The 19,971-nt window shown below is 37.8% G+C and overlaps 1 protein-coding gene across 1 annotated transcript in view; it reads left to right on the forward strand.

The window, feature by feature from the left end:
- Positions 1-19,971, forward strand: part of GPHR (Golgi pH regulator) — a 192,674-nt gene that overhangs the window by 90,634 nt on the left and 82,069 nt on the right. The window contains exons 9-10 of the mRNA XM_090381737.1: positions 5,809-5,897; positions 12,829-12,921. Coding sequence (XP_090237863.1) covers positions 5,809-5,897; positions 12,829-12,921 — 182 coding nt within the window. The remainder of the gene's footprint in view (positions 1-5,808; positions 5,898-12,828; positions 12,922-19,971) is intronic.

Raw genomic sequence — 19,971 nt, forward strand, 5'->3', positions numbered from 1 at the left:
GGGTCAAGGGTTGGTCTCTTTAGACGACAAAATCACAGCATTCCGGATCACCTTTCTTCTTAAGACGCTGCAAACAAAATACGCACAATCCAACACTACGGATAAACTACTAGCCACAGCCACTAGAGGACTATCCCTTTCAACAATATTGAGAATGGACATGGCACCAGTACCACTCAAACTACCGCCGTTTTATAAAGACGCACTATACCGCTGGAAAAAGCTAAACCTTCACCATAATCTTGAGAGAACATCCCTTTCCGGAATACTTTCAGAACCGCTCTTCTACAATAAAAGAATAATAGACCCTGCAAATGATGATATTCTCTTCTTCCCTACGTGGAACTGGGCAGGAATAAGAACCATAGGCGACCTCCTGACACCAAGCCTTGAATGGAAAGGATCAGAAGATTTGCCCATTAAAACCATTAATGCAAAGCAGCAACACATACATCTAAAATCAGCGATCACACAAGCTCTTCCAGACATCACTACAACTAAAGGGATTGGAAATGTCACTGGATCCTCGCTTACACCAACCTTCGTCATCACATCACCAGAAGACACGGTACCTCTGTCTCCTGCACCCTCCCAAAAAGTCTATCAGCTAATCATGTCTCGCCATGCAACCACGATTTTCCAGTCATCCACCTGCCAAGCTGTCCCTGCACCCCTCTCCACTCACCACAAGCCACCATCAAACTTTCAGTGGAACCTTCCGTACAGGACGAAATGTTCCAAATCGGACGCAGACATCCAGTGGAGACTGTGGCACAACATCCTTCCCACCCCAGTCAAGCTACAAATCTTCGGGTTACGCTCCTCAAACTACTGCCTCTTCTGCGCCACCCCAGGTACCCTGGAACACATATACCTGGCATGCCCTGTGAACAAGGAACTCGTCAAATACGCTTTGGATGCAGCAAAGCTTGCCTGCAACCACGCCCACACTCCGGAGGACTACTGGTACCTACTTCACTCTGAGCAGACAGCACACACCACCTGCAACTTCCTATTCATTGCGGCCAAGGCCGTCATTTACAGCTTCTACTTGAAGCACATAAGAAGCAGCGATGACGTGCCACCTGTCGACACATCGGCGCAACATCTGAAGTGGAGCCTACGGAGGAAGTTGCAGAGCAGACTCCTACTCGAATTCCACTGCAAAAGACCAGAAACTGTGGATCATCTTAACAGCGAATGGAACAGTGGCGGTCACCTCTTCACCATCACTGAACAGTCCATCACCTTCAACGTGTGACACTTAACAGGAGAACGACCCAACCCCAAGAAACTGTTTTTTTCTTATTTCCTGAAATTAAAATTTTGAAACCTTTGTATTTCTTTCTAAAAAGTTTTTCTTTATCTTTCCTTTTTGCTTTGTACATAGAATGTAAATACAGTAGTTGTTGTTGTTGAAAATGTATCTACTGTTCACGTTTTAATAAAAAAAAAAAAAAAAAATAATTGAAGTTTATAAGTAGTGACCTAATTGAAGTGACCTAATTGAAGTTTATAAGAATATAAACTTCAATTAGGAAGTGACCTAATTGAAGTTTATAAGAATGGTTGAAAATGAAATGTGTGACATTTGCATTCAGCCAAAGGGTAATAAAGTTTTTGAATAATATTCCATCTAGTATTATGGAGTCGAATAGTTTTAGTAAATTTAAGGAAGGTTTGAGCATATTATTGGAACAGATGGTGAAATTAAGTTTTTTTTTTTTTTTTTTTTTTTTGTTAGTGCTATATAAACTTTTCTTTCTTTCATCACGTTGCTAATACTACTAATACTAATATTCTCAGCCACATGTAACCAGCTATTGAGACTACTTTTATGTATTTTTCCTAATCAAATGCAAATCAAAGGAGGATGTTGGTTTCAAAAACTTGTTTACCTAAAAATAAACTTAGTCAAAAAATAGCACTCTTCAATCTTTTGTCAGTTTAATTTGGTGCATTGATACAAAGATCTTTCACAAAGCTAATGGTTTCCCATACCACATACAGCTGTAATGAAATTGTAAAAGAACTGCATTGTGTTGTTTCCACTGGGAACTGTAAATGACTTAGAAACAATAAATCTTTAGAGCAGAAAATCTTTTCTAAACAGTTACATCTATATGCATTTTCTGCTTTTGTTATTTCTCTTCAATACATTAGTTATCAGTTATTTATCATATTAATAAGGCTATTGTTATAACACGCTTGGAATACTGTGTTCAAGTATGGAGCCCGCACCTAAAAAAGACATCAAGTTTCTTGAATGAGTCCAAAGATGGGTAACTTGCCTGGTGAGATCGACAAAAGAGTGTCCATATGAAGAGAGAGAGAGACTTTGAATATGTGGGTTGCACAGCTTGGAAACTAGGCACCTTAGAGGAGACATGATTGAGGTGTTTAAGGCTCTGAGAGGCAAAAGTAAAATGAATGAGGATGAAATTTTCATGGTTATAAATGATTCTAGAACTACGAGCCATAAATTCAAGTTACGAGGGGAGATGTCTAGACTGGATTGCAGGAAGTTTTATTTTAATCAGCGAGTTATAAATTACTGGAATAAGTTACCTGCATAGGTGGTCAAGGCTGACAGTTTGGGGAAATTCAAAGCTCAGCTGGATTAGTTACCTATGGGAGAAGGGAAGTGCATAAGTTGTCTATTTCCTTTACTTTTATTATTTATTTATTATTATTATTATTTTACTCTCTCTTTTTTATTTATTTTATTATTATTATTATTTTACTCTTTTTTTTTTTTTTTTTGGCTGGTGCAGCGTAAGCCTTGGGTTTCCTTGAACCATATGGCCATTACTAATGCTAATTATAACTTAAATTTTCACACTAACTTAGAATATTTAATACAGTAGAAGTTGTCTTGTAAATAAATTTAGTATTGTGAGTACTGTCTTGTCCTGTGTTTAGCATCAGCAGACTTTAACTGCTATAAATAAAAGCTGTGATTTTCTGAACTCACGATAGAACAAACTTTGGATCTATGTCACCTCAGAAGTACTACTTTTTAACAAATGAAATGATTGCTAACTGTCATGATGCTATTAGTTATGACAGTTAGTTTCAAGACTTGTCTTGAAACCCACTGTAAGATTGGTGTCTCATTTACAGGGCATTCACAAAGATATGGCATAACTTCAAGAGCTGATTTCTGAGGAAATTTTGAGTAAAATGTTGATATGAACGTGGTCAGATTCTGAATAATTATGGAGTTATATAATGTTCATAGATTCTCAGCAGTGCACCATTGCGAATTTCACCTGTAACTTGTGCACTTGTTTGATCTCGATTGAAAGTAGCCTGACAAAACATACAGAGTGTTCCATTGTACATTCAAGATGTCTTTTATGTTTACAAGTACTGAAATATGCTGATATGGTGTATGTTTATGAATTTTATGATAGAAACCGTTGCTGCTGTCGCTGAATACTAATGGCATTTTTCAAACTACGAGTTCCAGATTGACAAGTTAATAACAAAGTTTTCCAGACATTGCAAGATACCAGCTCACTTCCCGATTTTCATATACCACGTGAGTGTACAGTTCAACAAGATATAGCCTAGAACATTGTTCAGGCAACACAACATATTTCTTGCACTAGTATGCAAAGAATATCCATGCATGTCAGTGTTTCCCAATCAAGAGTATGGCAAATGTTGAATAAGGAAAGCATGTATCCATGCCATGTGCAGTATGTTCCACACCTTGAACTTGGGGATCTTGCCTGACAGCTGGAATTTTGTAATTTGCTCAATGACAATCTCCATTTGCATTATTACTTCCTGTTCAGTGATGAAACCCAGTTCACTCAAGATGGTGTCAACAACACACATTCCCCAAGTTTGATCAGAAGTGAATCTCCGTGCCACTGTGGAGAGTAATTTTCAATGCCAATTCAATGCGAACATGTGGTATAGAATCCTGTATGATTCTATACTACATATTTCAAATATTTGTCCAAATATTTTTCAGGGTCATCTTACTGGACAGGTCTATCTACAATTTCTGCAAAACATATTGCCATAACTGTTAGATGTGCCTTTGGATACACAACATGTACTAACACAATGGAGCTCCTCCTCATTGTTGTCATGCAGTGGTTGCTCACCTCAATAACCAGTTTCCTAGGGGATAGATAGTTACAGTGGTCCACAAAATTGACCATCTAGGTCACTGGATCTAAATCCTTTAGATTTTCCCCTGTCCGGTTGGATGAAAGATCTTTTGTACCACACAAAAGTGCAAATATGAGATACATTACTTGATTTAATTTTATGTGAGCTATAGCATATTGAATGCTGTGGCCCACATAAAATGTACTAACACAATGGAACTCCTCCTCATTGTTGTCATGCAGTGGTTGCTCACCTCAATAATCAGTTTCCTAGGGGATGGATAGTTACAGTGGTCCACAAAATTGACCATCTAGGTCACTGGATCTAAATCCTTTAGATTTTCCCCTGTCCGGTTGGATGAAAGATCTTTTGTACCACACAAAAGTACAAATATGAGATACATTACTTGATTTAATTTTATGTGAGCTATAGCATATTGAATGCTGTGGCCCACATAAAAGACAGCCACGATGAACTTAACATTAGCATTAGTAGAGACATACAATGCGAGAAAGCAAGCTGATGCAGCATCAGCCAAAAAAACCCTCCCATTTCACCCCTCCATTCGTTCCAAATGCCTGTCCAGCTCAGCCTTAAATTTATTTAGGCTATCAACTTCCACAAAAAAAGATGGAAGTCTGTTCCACCAATCACCTACCCACTGGCTAAAGGCAAATTTCTGCACATGCAACATGTACAATTCACACATGTGCAGTGAAGTGTATTGAAGTCAAAGATGGTGTTTTTGAGAATCTACTCTAATAATACATCTGTACATATCTCTAAACACACTAACTTTTTTAAATAAAGAAATGAACACTTTATCAGTTATGTTTATGTGTCTGTTGTTTTTATTTTTATTTTTTTTATCACTCATAATTGTTCTGTTTTTTATAAGATTCAACCAACATGCAGCTCTGTAATCATTCAAAATTGGATATTAATATGCAGTTTTCACTCAAAATTACTTCTGAAATCAGTTCCTGAAGGTATTCCATATCTTTGTGGATCACGTATATTAAACCAATAACAGAATAACTTCTCAATTATATTATTTGTTTAAAGCAGAGTTATTTGAGGCAACTTGTAGATAACAAAAGTTTATTTTATTGTGAATTGATAAAACTACAGTGTCCTCCATGACAATATAGTGGTTTCATCATTTGTCACTTATCTAGTGGGCCTGGATTTGAATCTTGTCAGAAACTGGAGAAAGGCCTTTTGACTGGCACTTGTTCTCAATCAGGGTGAGTATATTCCAGTTTTTCAATAAATTATTCAAGGTTTTTCAGCCCACACAACATGCAGATTACTGAACCCCTCCCCCCACCAGTGAATACACACCACTTGTACAGACATAAAGACTTAATACACTGGTGAAATATGGCTTAAGATGCTGATGCATTGTAACACTGACAATACAAAAAATTGCAATTACAAATATTAAAGTCAAATGTTAACATGATTCTTCTGGCTTACTAATCCTACACTCATTCACAGCACTAGAGTATTATCAGTTCAGTAATCTTTAATGTTTGGGTATTACCATGAAAAAAGAAAGAGGAAAAAAAAAGTTTTATTTCATATCACATCAAATAAGCAACATGAAGCTTGCCATGTATTATATATTTCAATCAAAGTTTCATAGTGAAAATGCTTTATCTTTAATTCTTAGTTTAGATATTAGTCAGCTGAAACAGGAAGTGAAAGCCTTAGAAGAACTTAGCAGACAGCTATTTCTAGAAGCAGTGGACATGCATAGTATGCAGGTATTTATTAGTATAATATTCTTTTATGATGCAGAACTTCTAACCTGGGATCTTTGAAACTGTCTTATACACAGTCAGTTTTGTTTTTTTTGGCTGGATTCTCTCTTCAACTGAATTAATCCTCCTGGCATTCCACACTTGTTTTGCTCATTTCTTTGCCTGAGCTCCATGTCTAATCCTCTATATTTGTTAATCTTTTCAGCAGTGAGTTTGCTCCATGTGAGGTAGGTCCCTTGCAGTGAATTTTCATAACAGCTGGCTCTGTGGAAGGAAGTTTTTCGTGAAAATTTGAAATTTTCCAAAAACAAAAACTTCTTACATAAATGCTTTAAAAAATTAATATATTCATATTTTGACCCTTTTCTCCAAAGTTACAATAAAATTGTCAGAATTCAAATTTCAAAAAAACCATAAAAAAAATAAAAAATATGTAAATATTTTTTATAAAAATATAAAAAATTTGTAAATAAAACCCGTTACTTTTTTGATGCAGCAGTGTCATCTGCATCTATTTTTCTGTTTATGCATTACTTGATATGGTTTTTATGAAAATTCAGAATCTGAATTCCACAGAAATCTCATGGTTTTTCAAAAGATGTTGAGAAGCTTGTCAGTTAATTTGGCGTCGACCAGGCTAGCCGGATAGGTAAAGTGCCTGTCTGGCAACCCAAAGGTCATGGGTTTGAATCCTGCCTCGGGCTTGGATCAGAGTAAATGCAAAAAAAAAAACTTTGGGAGGTGCATTATGGCCACAGAAGCCAATGTGCCAACAACTAACAAAAAAAAAAAAAAAAAAGTTAATTTGGCCCTGGAGAGACTGCACAAGGCTTGTGGGGTAGAATTTTTCTCAACTTGATCTGTGCTTGTTAACAGGGGAGACTTTTTTTTACAAGGATGATAGGAAGGACTACAAGAATATTTGCTAATACTATTGAGGCAGTGTTTAGGTGGGTTGGAAAACTGATAGCGTGGAGAGATACACAGACTAATAGATTAACTAGAGCCACAAGCAAGAGGTAAAAGTGATTCTTGCATTGCTTCTATTGGAACATGCAGCAGCCTGGAATGCAATGTTTAGGGATTTCAGGCCCTGCTGTGGATCATCATGAAACAAGTAAATACGTGGGCTGTGTTAGGGTAACTAAGAGTAAGAACAGGCACTATGTATACTGGCATGTACTCTAATTCTAGAAGAATAGTAAATAAACTTGATGAATTTGAAATACTAATTAAGTCATGAAATGCAGACATTGTGGGGGATATCAGAGACAGTGTCACTCAGACATAAGTGATGCTGAGTTTGAATATGGGGAGTACAGTGTGTGCTGGTAGCATATAGCATTGATTGTCAAGCAACACCAGGGGTCTTCCCTAAACTCTGTAGTCTACTCTGTGTTGCAGTACAAACTCTGTAAACACCAGAATAGTATATGTTTTGGTGTTGGTCTGCATAGTTTAGTGTTGGGTTGTGTTCCTCTGGCATTTAGTCCTGGTGCCCCTAGTGGGCCCCACATTGCCTGTCCATCACCCCATGGAGGCAGCTGGGTATAGTAGAAAATAAAGGTAGTCTCTGGCAGGGGCAAATCCTAGTCTGCACCTGAGCTTGCCAGGGTAGTCCCCAAAATGAGGGGGGCAAAATTTAAAACTCTGGAATGTGAAAAGAGAGCATGGAGACAGTGAAGGTAGGAGTGAAAGCAGGGCCAGATAAAGAAGGTGGATGTTAGGAAGACTATCCACCTGGAAATGGGAAGTTAGAGGGGGCACACCTGTGGAATGAGCCCATCCTTCACATGGAGGACTGTCGAGAACAGTAAAAATTTTGTGGTAGTAGAGTCCACCAGGTGAAACATTTGGGTTGGGAGGTGGTGGAAGGGATATGGGATTGGTTGGGTAAAGTTAGAGGGTCAAGGTGCCATATGGTGGAAGACATCATGCTGTGAGGATACCACATTGGATCTCTGTATTCGATCCCACTCTGACTAGACCAGCTGGCGACAGGTCAGCAGTTGCCATGCCTCGAGGGAAGAGGCATGATGGGGGTTCCCTAATAGATTGCCCCCACTGCAGTCTAATTTGGAGGATCTCTCAGAACACACACACACACACACACACACACACACACACACACACACACACACACACACACACACACACACACACACACACACACACACACACACACACAGTTCATATATACACCTGTCACATGTACATATACACAAGTACACACTTTTTTATTTATATATTAACTTTTAGGTGCAGACTGAATAGTAGGACATGGGACAACTCTCTCACACACATTTGTCATCTTGCATTCAAACAGACAGGAAGCAGGTGCCATCTGTTAGACAATCACTGTTTTTTTTTTTGTTTTTATGTACTATTCGCAAACATTCACTCAGTCACCACATAGTTTATGCAGATGACCTGGCATTACCACCTATATATACAACTTAACCTGCAAGTATAATTTATTTTTTTATTTTTTTTTATGTACATATTCAGGGTGCAACAATCTACGTATATGAGATGCTCACATTCAGCCATCCTTTTCACACACTTATCCCACTGACTACAGTACCCTGAATAGGACTACACATACACTTGTTTTTTTTTTTTCTTGTTTTTTTTTTCATTAAGCAGACACATTTCTCACCCAGACAGGACAGAATTTGGGTGGTTATGCTTCTTAGTTAAGCAGCATATGAAATCTAAGGCAGTGCATCCAGTCAACATGGGTAGCCAATGCAATGTTGAATGACTTTGGTGTGATATAAGCATTAGGAAAACAAAAATGAGAGTGGGAGTGTTATAGGCCTAGTGACTGTGATGAGTATAACAAACAACTACACAGAGAAATAGAATTTAACCATAACTCACAACTTTTTTTCAACATTGATTGTGCTTGTTAAGTAAGTATGCTTATCTCCTACTCTTAATGTCAACGAGTTCAACAATATCACCCTTTATGCCCTTAAAAGATGATATCTACTCTACAGTGTCATCAATTTTTGCCCCTGGCAGACATACCCTGGTTCTATTCCACCTATCCTTTTTTGCATAATATATTCCCTTTCTCCCTGACAATAGAGTCACTGACAATAACTAGCTCCTTTGGGACTAGTGCATTCTGCCTTGGAGGGGGGGGGGCAGTTGCCCTCTGAATCACATCGTTTTAAAATGCACTGATTGCTTGATGTTTGTGGAGCAATCGGGTATGGGACATGATATTGCCATGGGGGGGAGATGTCTTTGTGTGTACGTGATGTAAGGAGTTAAGGAAATCAGACAACTCAGCATTGTTATGAGCCTATATGAGAGCTTGAAGGACTCTCATATAGACAGGGTGGATGCCCTCGAAGGATCTAAATTGAGGGGTCCATTAGGCTCTCATCTGCCCACATCAACGCCAGAGCTTGCACTTGATCATCACGCAACACAGTGGCAACCCCCAAGGCAGAATGCGCTGGTCCCACAGGAACTGTAGTTGTTGGTGACTCTATTGTCAGGGAAACGGGGAACATGGTAGTAAAAGGGATAGGTGGAACAGGACCAGTTCCACCTATCCAGGGTATGTCTGCCAGGGGCAAAGGTTGATGTCGTTGTAGAGCGGATATCATCTTTTAAGGGCACAAAAGGTGATATTGTTGTACACGTTGGCACTAATGATATTAAGAGTAGGAGACTGGCGGAATTACTTAACAAGTACAGGTCACTGTTGAAAAAAGCGGTGAATTAGGGTTGAATTTGAAAGAGTCTGCAATTCTGCCCAGACACGATAGGAGGGAGTATATGATGAGAGCCTTGTCGATCAATTCGGCCCTGGAAAGATTGTGCAAGGCTCAAGGGGTAGAATTTTTTTCAGCCTGGACTGTACTTGTTAACAGGAGAGATTGCTTCTACAGGGATGGGATACACTTGAATAGAAAGGGTGCAAGAATATTTGCTGATGCTATCGAGGCAGTGTTAGGTGGGTTGGAAAACTGCTAGCTTGGGGGGAGACAAAGACAAATAGATTAACAGTAGCCACTGGCAGAGGTGAAAGAGATTCTTGCACTGCTTCTATTGGAATGAGCAGAAGCCTGAAAAACAATATGCAGGATATTTCAGAGACTGCTGGAAGTCATTGCGGTACAAGTAAACACATGGGTTGTGTTAGGGTAGCTAAGAATAGAAACAGGTGCATGTATACTTGTGTGTACACCAATGCTAGGAGTTTTGGTAAATAAATTTGATGAATTTGGGGTATTGCTGAAAACATCAAAGGCAGATATTGTTGGGATATCAGAGATGTGGTGTCACACAGATATAAGCAATGCAGAACTGGAATTTGGGAAGTACAATGTGTACAGAATGGATAGACAGGATAGGAAGGGAGGAGGGGTTATGCTATTAGTTAAGAAACACATAAAATCCAAGGAAGTGAAGCCAGTCGACATTGCTGGACAGTATAGTGTCGAGTCAATTTGGTGTGACAAAATTGAGAGTAGGAGTGTGCTATAGGCCTAATGACTGATGAGTATAAAAAAAACTGTACAGAGAAATAGAGTGGGCCTGTAAATCACAGATTCTTATAATGGGGGATTTTAATTTCTCAGATATTGACTGGAATTTGTGGGTTGATCACTCACACATTAATAAGGCTTTTGTGGATTTATTGGACAATTGTTTTCTACATCAGCATGTTCGGGAAGCAACTAGAGGGAATAATACTCTTGATCTGATTATCAGTAGTGATTCTTCATGCATTAAGAATCTGCAGATAAAGGAACCACTAGGTGGCAGTGATCACTGTGCTGAAGTGGTATTTACTCAAAGAGGTAACTACCATCAGGGGTAAAGGGAAGGGTTTTTGCTTTCGTAAAGGCAACTACAATGATCTGAGACAGTATTTAAATTCTATGCAGTGGGACCAACTGATGATGTTACCAATAGCAAATTCAAAATGGGAAGCATTCAAATAACTTATCTTGGAAGCTACTAGGCTTTACATACCAACTAAGAAATATTGTTCAAGGTTTAGGCCTAAATGGATGTCAGATGAACTAATGAGACATATGGCAGAGAAGAAAAATGCATGGGATACATATAAATTAATGGGTGACATGGAAGCCTATGATGGTCACACAACTATTTCAGTATTTTGGGAGAATAGTTTTAAAATTTCTAGTTGACAAAAATGGTAATCTTCTGTAGCCTTCCTGGTTATCTCTGTAGTAGCATGCATTCAACTTGATATTTTGCTGTAAACATACAAAATTAGAAAAAAAATTGTTTAGGCAAGTTGCATTTGCTTCATAATAACAAAGCTGAATTTGTTATTACCGGACGTAACAAAGTGTATCAACTTTAGAGTTGATACACTTTTTCCGTCAGTGCTGCAATGCATTGATTTCAGCTGCAAAGAGTTTTCTCTTGCGCCTCCAGAAATGCATCTACTGCAATAATGATGCCACTTCCAGAGTGATTGTCGTTTGCTGGTCTTCCACATACATTCAGAATACCAAGTAAGCCTCCCACCATCCAAGCCGTAGCTTATATGTGGTTCATGACTTATCTTTTTCTAACTTTTGCTGTGCTTAAAACAATTTATTATTTAAAAATTAAACACTACTCAAACTGGAGAGCATAATGCCACTTGGCCCTAGCTAAGAGGAAATAACTTTGAATTCGTTGCTCATCCAACCTATCCCAATGGGCTAGGTTTCCATCCCTGCCACTGGGAGGTGGGCTCTACTATCTAGCTTTAATTGCGCTTTCCTTTTAAACACAGAGTAAACAAAATTATTAAGGTAAGGGAATTTCCATTTATCCATGAACATGTTCCAGAGGAGCTGCTGTTCCAAATTTCCTAGTGCTAACTCTTGTCGACTTCTAATGTCAACATAGTTCTCACAATGAAACGTAATATAGGCTGATGTTTCCTTCTCACCACATACACATTTATCATTTTCCTCGAAATCTAGATGAAATAGTCTCTTGGCCAATTCATGACCTGTTATCAGAAAGCTAGCACTAACTCCAAATTGCTGCCAAGGATTTTTCCTTACCTGTAATGTATCCACTCTAGGCAAAAACATATGATTTACATGACCTTTTTCTGAGGTTTGCCACCTCCTTTGCCATACTTGTATTAATTCACTTTGAATCCTTTTCTTTTCTTCTCTAACATCCTGCCTTGTATATAACCTCTCTAAGTCTGGACAGGAACTCACATTCAAGACTGACTTTCTAATGTCATTAATGCCGTAAGCACTATTTGTATATCAGCCGGTAATTTACTAGACACCACCTGCAGAGCATTAGTTGATACCATTCGACATACTCTTGTAAGCTGGTCTTCCACAGTGTGAATTATGTGGATCATTTTCCAGACTCTCCCTCCCTCATTTAAATTCTGCTGCTCACTTTTTTACCGTGGTTAAGAAGTGAGCCCCCAGTGTTGTAACCATATCCTTATGAATTGCCTTTCACACATTAGTTCCTTTTTTCGTGCTGCTGTTGTATGTTTGTGTAACGACTGTTTTTTTCCATCTTTACTCATTCGCACTACTTTATTGACTTCATGACCTGTAATTAAAATAAGACATAATTTGCAACTGCATGAAACTCGGTGGTCTACTATTTGAAGTGTTGCACATTAAGTAGAGAAATTTTTAACACTGTACTACTAGCTTTTTATACTCAGGCCACGAACTTTTCAAACACCTTTTGTACACTTGTAGATTACGTGTACAAGCAATTCAGAAAAGTAAAAAATCAAAAAAAAAAAAAAACTGCTAAGTGCATAACACTTTTATTAAAAGACTGTTTAAAATGAATAATGTTACAAACCTTGTATAAATTCTGTTTATAGAAATACTGTTATTGAATATTTCAGTTTAAAAAATTTAATGTCAAATTTTTTATGTGATTTTTTTGCATGCTGCAGGAAAGAATTGAATGGTCTAAGACCTTAAAAGGAAAATATTTCAACTTTGTGGGCTACTTCTTTTCCCTATATTGTATATGGAAAATATTTATTGTGAGTCTGTCTTTCATATGAATATTTATTGTTATTTAATGTTTATTATTATCAGTCAGAGGTATGCAAACTGTGGTGCCTAATTTACATTTTTTTGTATCCTTGAAAAAGTTGAACTAAAAAAATTTCAGAATTGCAAGATTTTATATATCTGTCTAAGAATTTAATTAAATGTACTCTAACAGGATAGCTATCATTGCGTGAAGCTCACCCACCTTGTTAAGAGCTTTGAGTTTAAGAATTATTTTAATGACTTCATTTAATGTTTTTGAAATACAATTGAATTTTTTTTACTTTCATATGATGACTTATTTGAACATACATTTAATTTGTAGTGAGACTAGGGATGCAAAAGTGGGCAAAGGATGTGACTCAGCAATGTAAAGAGAACTGCAATTGAATATAAAAAAAAAAAAATAAAAATGCAAGGTGGGGGCATGAACTGAAGTTTGCACACTGCTGATTCAAGTATTATTCGTGTTCATTTGGAAAACAATTACATAAAGATTTTATTGCTATAAAATAATAATTACCAGTGATCTGTTATAAAAATTACATGTTTAGTTTGTTAATTGATTGTTTGAGATTGTTTTGATTATAATGTTTTTAGTATTAGTGTCAAAATGATGCAAGGAAGCAAACTTATACAGCATTGCCCACAGTATAAATTTATCCACTCTGTTTGCCTATTCTGTTTAATAATTTGTCCAGCCCTCCTTTAAATTTAATCAAGCTACTACCTACTTTAAAAACATCAGTTGGAAGTTAATTCCAGTGGTCAGTTATTCTCTAGCTGAAAAAAAAATTTTGCATATCTCTCTTGCATCTGTTATTTTTCAATTTACATTTACAATCCCCCATGTATGTCTTCTGAGAAAGAGTAAAGATGTTAACAGATTTAGTTTACTCAACTCACTTAAAGCCTTAAACACTTCAAACAGGTCTCCTTGCAGATGCCTAGTTTCTAGATGCCACATTTGCCGAATTCAAGATTCTGCTAAGGAAAGATTTATTGCTTTATTCTCCCTGTACTAGATTTATGAAACAACTAGATTTATAAAACAAAAAATGGGACACTCATGGCGAGTTGACATAATTTGATTGTCACACTAGTTAAAACGATCTTCTTGTACTCGTTTCATGCCAACTAGCCATAACTGGTTTAGCTTGATTAAAATTAACATAGGTTACTTACATGGGACATTAACATAGGTTACTTACATGTTTATTGCTGTCTTAGTCTCACACTAACATTGCCAAATTACACAAATCTTTATTGAGCAGATGGTGCAGATCATACACTACTAATATCTTTGTCATATTTTTTAGATGACTGAATTTCTTTCAAAAGGTTTGGCTATTCCTTAATGAAATTGTAAAAGTCCATACAAAGAATGTCTTTAAAATGTTTTTTTTTTGTTATTAATATTGCCTATACGGTTTCAGTGGACAACTGGTTCCTTTCATCAGTCCAGAATGCATCCATTAAAGAAAACACCCTCTCTAATGATGCATTTGTGCCCGGTATTCCTAACACAAAACTCACAATGTGTATTATGTTCCCAAAACTAATGTCTGCATTTATCATTGTCTGAATTGTCTCAGTCCACCTCTCACTAGTTGGCACAACATATTTCTTCCAATAATCAATCTTATATTCACATATATTCTTCATATTATTCACTTCGTTGAATAGTTCGTCTTCATCTATTACTTTTAGTATGTTGGTGTCAATTTTGGATACGTTTTGGACACACTGTTGAAAAACATACCAAGATGGAGGGATATTTAACAAAACCCATTTAAAGTCACAGTTCTGCAAAAGACTTGGCCCTGTTTTCCACGTATTCTAGGAAAATATCATAGAAATTGTTGACAGTTTCAGTAAATTCAACATCTCTGATGCCACCATCCTCTATCAATTAGTTTTTGAGGTCCTGAACAGCAGATGTAAAAAAAAAGGTTTCTCCTTTCTGTTGAGCATCTGTTCTTTCAGGGTAATCAGTCTACCTTCAATCTTTTTGATAGCATATTGCACATTTTAAGTGGCTGGGAATGAACTTGAAAAAAAATCCCTCATGAGTTTGAGACTTTTATCTTGTGATAGAAAATATGACTTGAACCAATCAAACATTTTGATAATTCTTTCCACTGCAGGTTGCAAGGAAGCCATTTCGTCTTCACACTTTCTAAAACGTTGCTTGTATTCCACTTCAGTAAAATTGCAGAAGGATTTCAGTGCCTCAACTCTAATAATAAAAACATGAAAATGTTGAAACACTGTTAATAATTCCACACCAATTGGCAACATATCTGCACTTGTTTGCAAAGCATTATGCACAATATGTGCAGCACATCCTATTCCTAAGATGTTCATTTTCGTGTTCTTGCTTGCTTAACTTATGAAAGACATTATATTCTTGCCTTTACTTGCAATGCCACCGAAGCTGGTGTTGCAGTTAAAATGCTATTATCTAGTTCAGGAGTGGGCAACCTTTATAAATGGTGAGCCAAATAAAATGTCTGTTAGGTACATGTGGGCCAATTGTTTTTTTAGCCTTCCACGATTTTTAGGGTTATTAAAATGATGTATAATAAAAAAATTGTCATAAGCAGCTTTGTTATTTATTGTAATTAATTTTATAATACATATAATTAATTAATTAATAATACTATAATTAATTTTATTAATAAGAAAAGCAAAATATAAATTCATGATAAAATTACAAAAATACAATTATATAATAAATTGCATAAATATAACAGTTATTTTTAAAATATTTAATGAGAGATTTGATACTGTTTATTTTTATCAGTGAATTGATACCTTGATCGATATTTGTAATGGCAATGCACAGAGTATTTTCTTATTTTCTAAATTTACATCAGAAATTCCATTAATTTTTTTTTTTTTTTTTTTATGAGAACCCCAAACACGAGAGGTATTATAACCTATAGTACTTAGTACCGTGCTTGGGTTGGAGGTTGAGAAGACGAAAGAAGATATTTGTTGATATTGGACTTGAACTTCTGTAGATTGTAATTTTCGGGAAATACGTATGAAGGCAGGTTGTTCCAGAAAACGGCAGTTGAATGAATAAATGAGGAAGATGAAAAGTTGGTTCTGTGGGTTTGAAGTTGGACAGTAAATGGATGTTGGCTGGTGGCTGCACGTGTTCGGACTGTTTTGAAAGAGAGAGCGGGAATTATAGAAGCCAATTCAGAAGAACAGTGCCCATGGAAGTATCTGTAGAAGAGGCATTCAGCAGAAACAGTGCGTCTATGAGAAAGCGAGTGGAGAGACTCTGTTAGAGATGAATCATTAATTAACCTAACTGCCCTCTTCTGAATGGAATCAAGAAGCCTGAGAGAGGTTTTGGGGGCACCACCCCAGATGTGGGAACAATATTCCATGGTAGGGCGGATTTGTGATTTATACAGAGTGAGCAGCTGTTTGGGAGAAAAGTAATGCCGAGAGCGAAAGAGAAAACCAAGTTTTTTAGATGCAGAGGAAGCAATATTTGTAATGTGCTTGTGCCAAGAGAGATTAGAAGGTCAGGGTAATCCCCAAAAGAGATATATCATTTTGCCTAGAAATCGGAGTGTCACTAAAGATAAGCATAGGAGCAGAAGAATCCTTTTTGCGAGATATAAGACAAGATTGAGTTTTAGAAGGGTTGAAATCAACTAAGTTGTCTTTGCCCCACTGGAGAATTACCTGAAGATCGGCATTTAAGGAATTAGCAGCAGATTTTCGAGAACTTGAAGCTGATTGAGCTGGACAAGCTTTCTCAAAATGGAAAGTTGAATGCAATGTGCTATCATCGGCAAAACTATGAATAGGATTTCCAGTCAATGGAAGAAGATCATTGATATACAAGAGGAAAAGAGTGGGGGAAAGAACTGAACCTTGGGGGACACCGGCATTAGTGGAGAAGTTAGAAGACAGAGAGCCATCTACCATCACCCTCAGTGAGCGATCAGATAGAAAACTGGATAACCAATTACTAAAAACAGTTGGCAAACCATAAGATGGAAGCTTGTTTAGAAGACCTTTATGCCAAACACGATCAAAAGCCTTTGAGATGTCAAGAGCAACTACTTGTGTTTCACCGAACCTTTCCATTGAATTAGTCCATAAATGGGTAACATAAGCCAGAATATCACCAGTGGATCGACACTGACGGAATCCATACTGGCAATCGTTGATCATACGGAAGGTTTCTAGGTAGTTTAAGAGTTGGCGGTTAATTGATTTCTCCATTACTTTAGAAAGAGTAGAAGTAATTGCAATGGGACGATAATTGGATGGGAGGGATTTGTCACCCTTTTTAGGAACCTTTTGGCTGGATATGAGCAAATTTCCAAGCAGAAGGAAAAACACCTTTGGAATAAGAAAGTGACAAAAGGCGGCAAAGAATAGGAGTAAGTTCAGGAGCACAGGTTTTGAGAACAAGTGGAGAAATACCATCAGGACCTGGAGCTTTCTTAGCATCAATGTTCATCAAAATCCTTCTGATATCCTTTTGACGGAAGACCACAGGAGGCATTGGATGGAGCGTGTTAGGAATGGTGGGAGGTGTTTTACCAAGATCATTAATACATGAGCTGGAAGAAAAATGGGATGCTAGCAGGTCAGCTTTATCCTTGGCTGAAGTGACAACAGAACCATCTGGTTTGGACAGAGGTGGGAGCAGAGATGGGCAAAAGTTGCGGCCAATAGCTTTGGCAAGAGACCAGAATGCTCGGCTACCATTAGGGCAAGAAGCAAGTTTTCTACTCTTAGCCTGTTCAAACTCTAGTTTGGACTGATTAATAACTGCTTTACAATTGTTGTGAGCTTTGGTGTAGGCAGAAAATGAAACTGAAGAATTGGAAACAAGCCAATTACGATATGCAACGTTCTTCTCTTGGACAGCCTTAGCACATTTATTGGAAAACCAAGGTTTAGATAAAGGACGAGATTTTAAAGTGGAGTGTGGGATAAAGGATTCCATTCCTGCAAGCATAATTTCACTGACATGATCTGAGCAAACGTTGACATCAGAAGTTTTGAAACAGTAATCAGACCAAGGAAATGAAGAAAAGAAGTCTCGCAGGTCATCCCATTTTGCATTCTTGTAATGCCAAACAATACGAGGTTGGGAATAGCCATGAGATAAAGGTTCCATTGGAGAAGAGGCAATCACCAAGTTGTGGTCTGAAGTGCCTAAAGGACCTCTCACTTCAACCTTGTACTTAGAAGGGTTATTTATGAGAAAAAGATCAAGCGTATTGGCTGTATGATTAGGATTGTCCGGTATTCTTGTAGGTAAATGAACAATCTGTGCTAGGTCATTAGTAATTGCAAAAGCCTCAGCATCTCGACCTGTTGGGTCGGTGTGACTAGAAAACGGAAGCCAGCTGGAGTTGTGAACGTTAAAATCACCAAGGAAAATTACCTCACTGTTAGGAAAGTTGGACTGGAGAAAGTCAAGTTGCAAAGAGAGGAAGTCAAAGAGCTCCAAGTGATTAGTGGAGTTGGGAGAACGGTAGAGACAACAGATGAATTTTACACAATGAGGTAGAGAGATTTTAAGCCAGAGAAGATCAAAGAGAGGAGATTCCAAATTGCCAAGTCTCTGACAGGGAATATCAGAACGGACATATGCACAAGTACCACCTTTGAGGCGAAAGGAATCATACAGCAAATAATTTGGACATCTGAGATGAGCAGTAGTTGAATCAACTGATAACTGAGATTCAGTCAGAAAAGTACATGGGGTTTGGAAGACTGCAAGTGGAAATGGACATCGTTGAGATTAGAATTTAGACCACGTATATTTGTGAAATGAATTAGGAAGTCCTTGGGAGGTTTAGATCTTTTCGCAGATAAGCTTGCTCTATTATTTTGACAATTCATGGTGTATTCAATAGTAAGAAAAAGTGGGTGGGACATGCTGTATGAAGTAATGAAATTTTTGGATATGGCGTACATGTGGTAAGAATATACCCAGATCCTTGACATAACGTGGCCTCGACAATGCTCCCCGCATACACACTACTCGGACTCCCTCCAGTCACTATCTGGCAGAGTAGAGGTAGCAAGATTATACACTAGCTGATCCGGAAGCTTCCTAGAGAGTTACCAATAGGTTCAGTCCGGTGTACTAACTAGCGGCCGGCCTGCGAACACCGTTTTAGAGCTGTACCCTCGAAATGTAAGGAATATTGGATCTCGCCACGACATTCATCATATCCTCAAAAATCATCAATCATACTGCATGATGGAAGAGATAGGGAAGGGTTGGCCGGAACTTAGCTCTAGAGACTAAACATGGGTTCCACCACTTCAAGCCTCCAATAAGCAAAGTGGTGGTATTTCACCTGTTGATGAGAGTCATCTACCACCTAGTACTGCCTGGTAACATAGAGGGGCGGTGTTCCTCCATGTGGTGTGGGCGCCACACCTCAACCCCTGCTTACGTAGGTTCACACTTGGGTGGTCACCCACCATGTACTTGTGCATGGAGGTTATACCCAGGATTACTAACAGTCCCACCATCGTGAAGGTGCAAGCAGAGGATTTGGCTGTCATAGACCGTCCGGACTTCGCCGAAATTGGGTCCACTTTGACTTGAGTGTCACCCGAATATCAGTTCCATCAGCGTTTTAGACTCCCAGGTAGCAAGAACAGCTTGTCTGGCATATCTGAGAGAATGTCTGTGACAACCTCAAGGACTAAAAATAATTCAAAAATATATATAATAAATGGCATCCCTGATTTAGTTGGTTAATTTATATTTCTCCAATATGGACAGAATGTGATCCATTAATATCTCAGACGTTTCTCCTAAGAGATTTTGGAATTCCAACAATTTCACTTGTATTCCTTTCTTAGATATAAAGTACTTCACCAAACTGGGACTTCAGGCTTGAGTGGTTTGATGAATCTACCATAACTGATACATACTTTGCCTCATGTAAGTCACTTATCACTTCATGAAATGCAAAAGGAACCAATACATTCACAACTGTATTTTCACATTTTGTTCTTGCACATGTGAATAT

This window comes from Mastigoproctus giganteus, chromosome 9 (assembly GCF_048544385.1).
Source record: "Mastigoproctus giganteus isolate SK-2022 chromosome 9, ASM4854438v1, whole genome shotgun sequence".
Classification (NCBI taxonomy): domain Eukaryota; kingdom Metazoa; phylum Arthropoda; class Arachnida; order Uropygi; family Thelyphonidae; genus Mastigoproctus; species Mastigoproctus giganteus.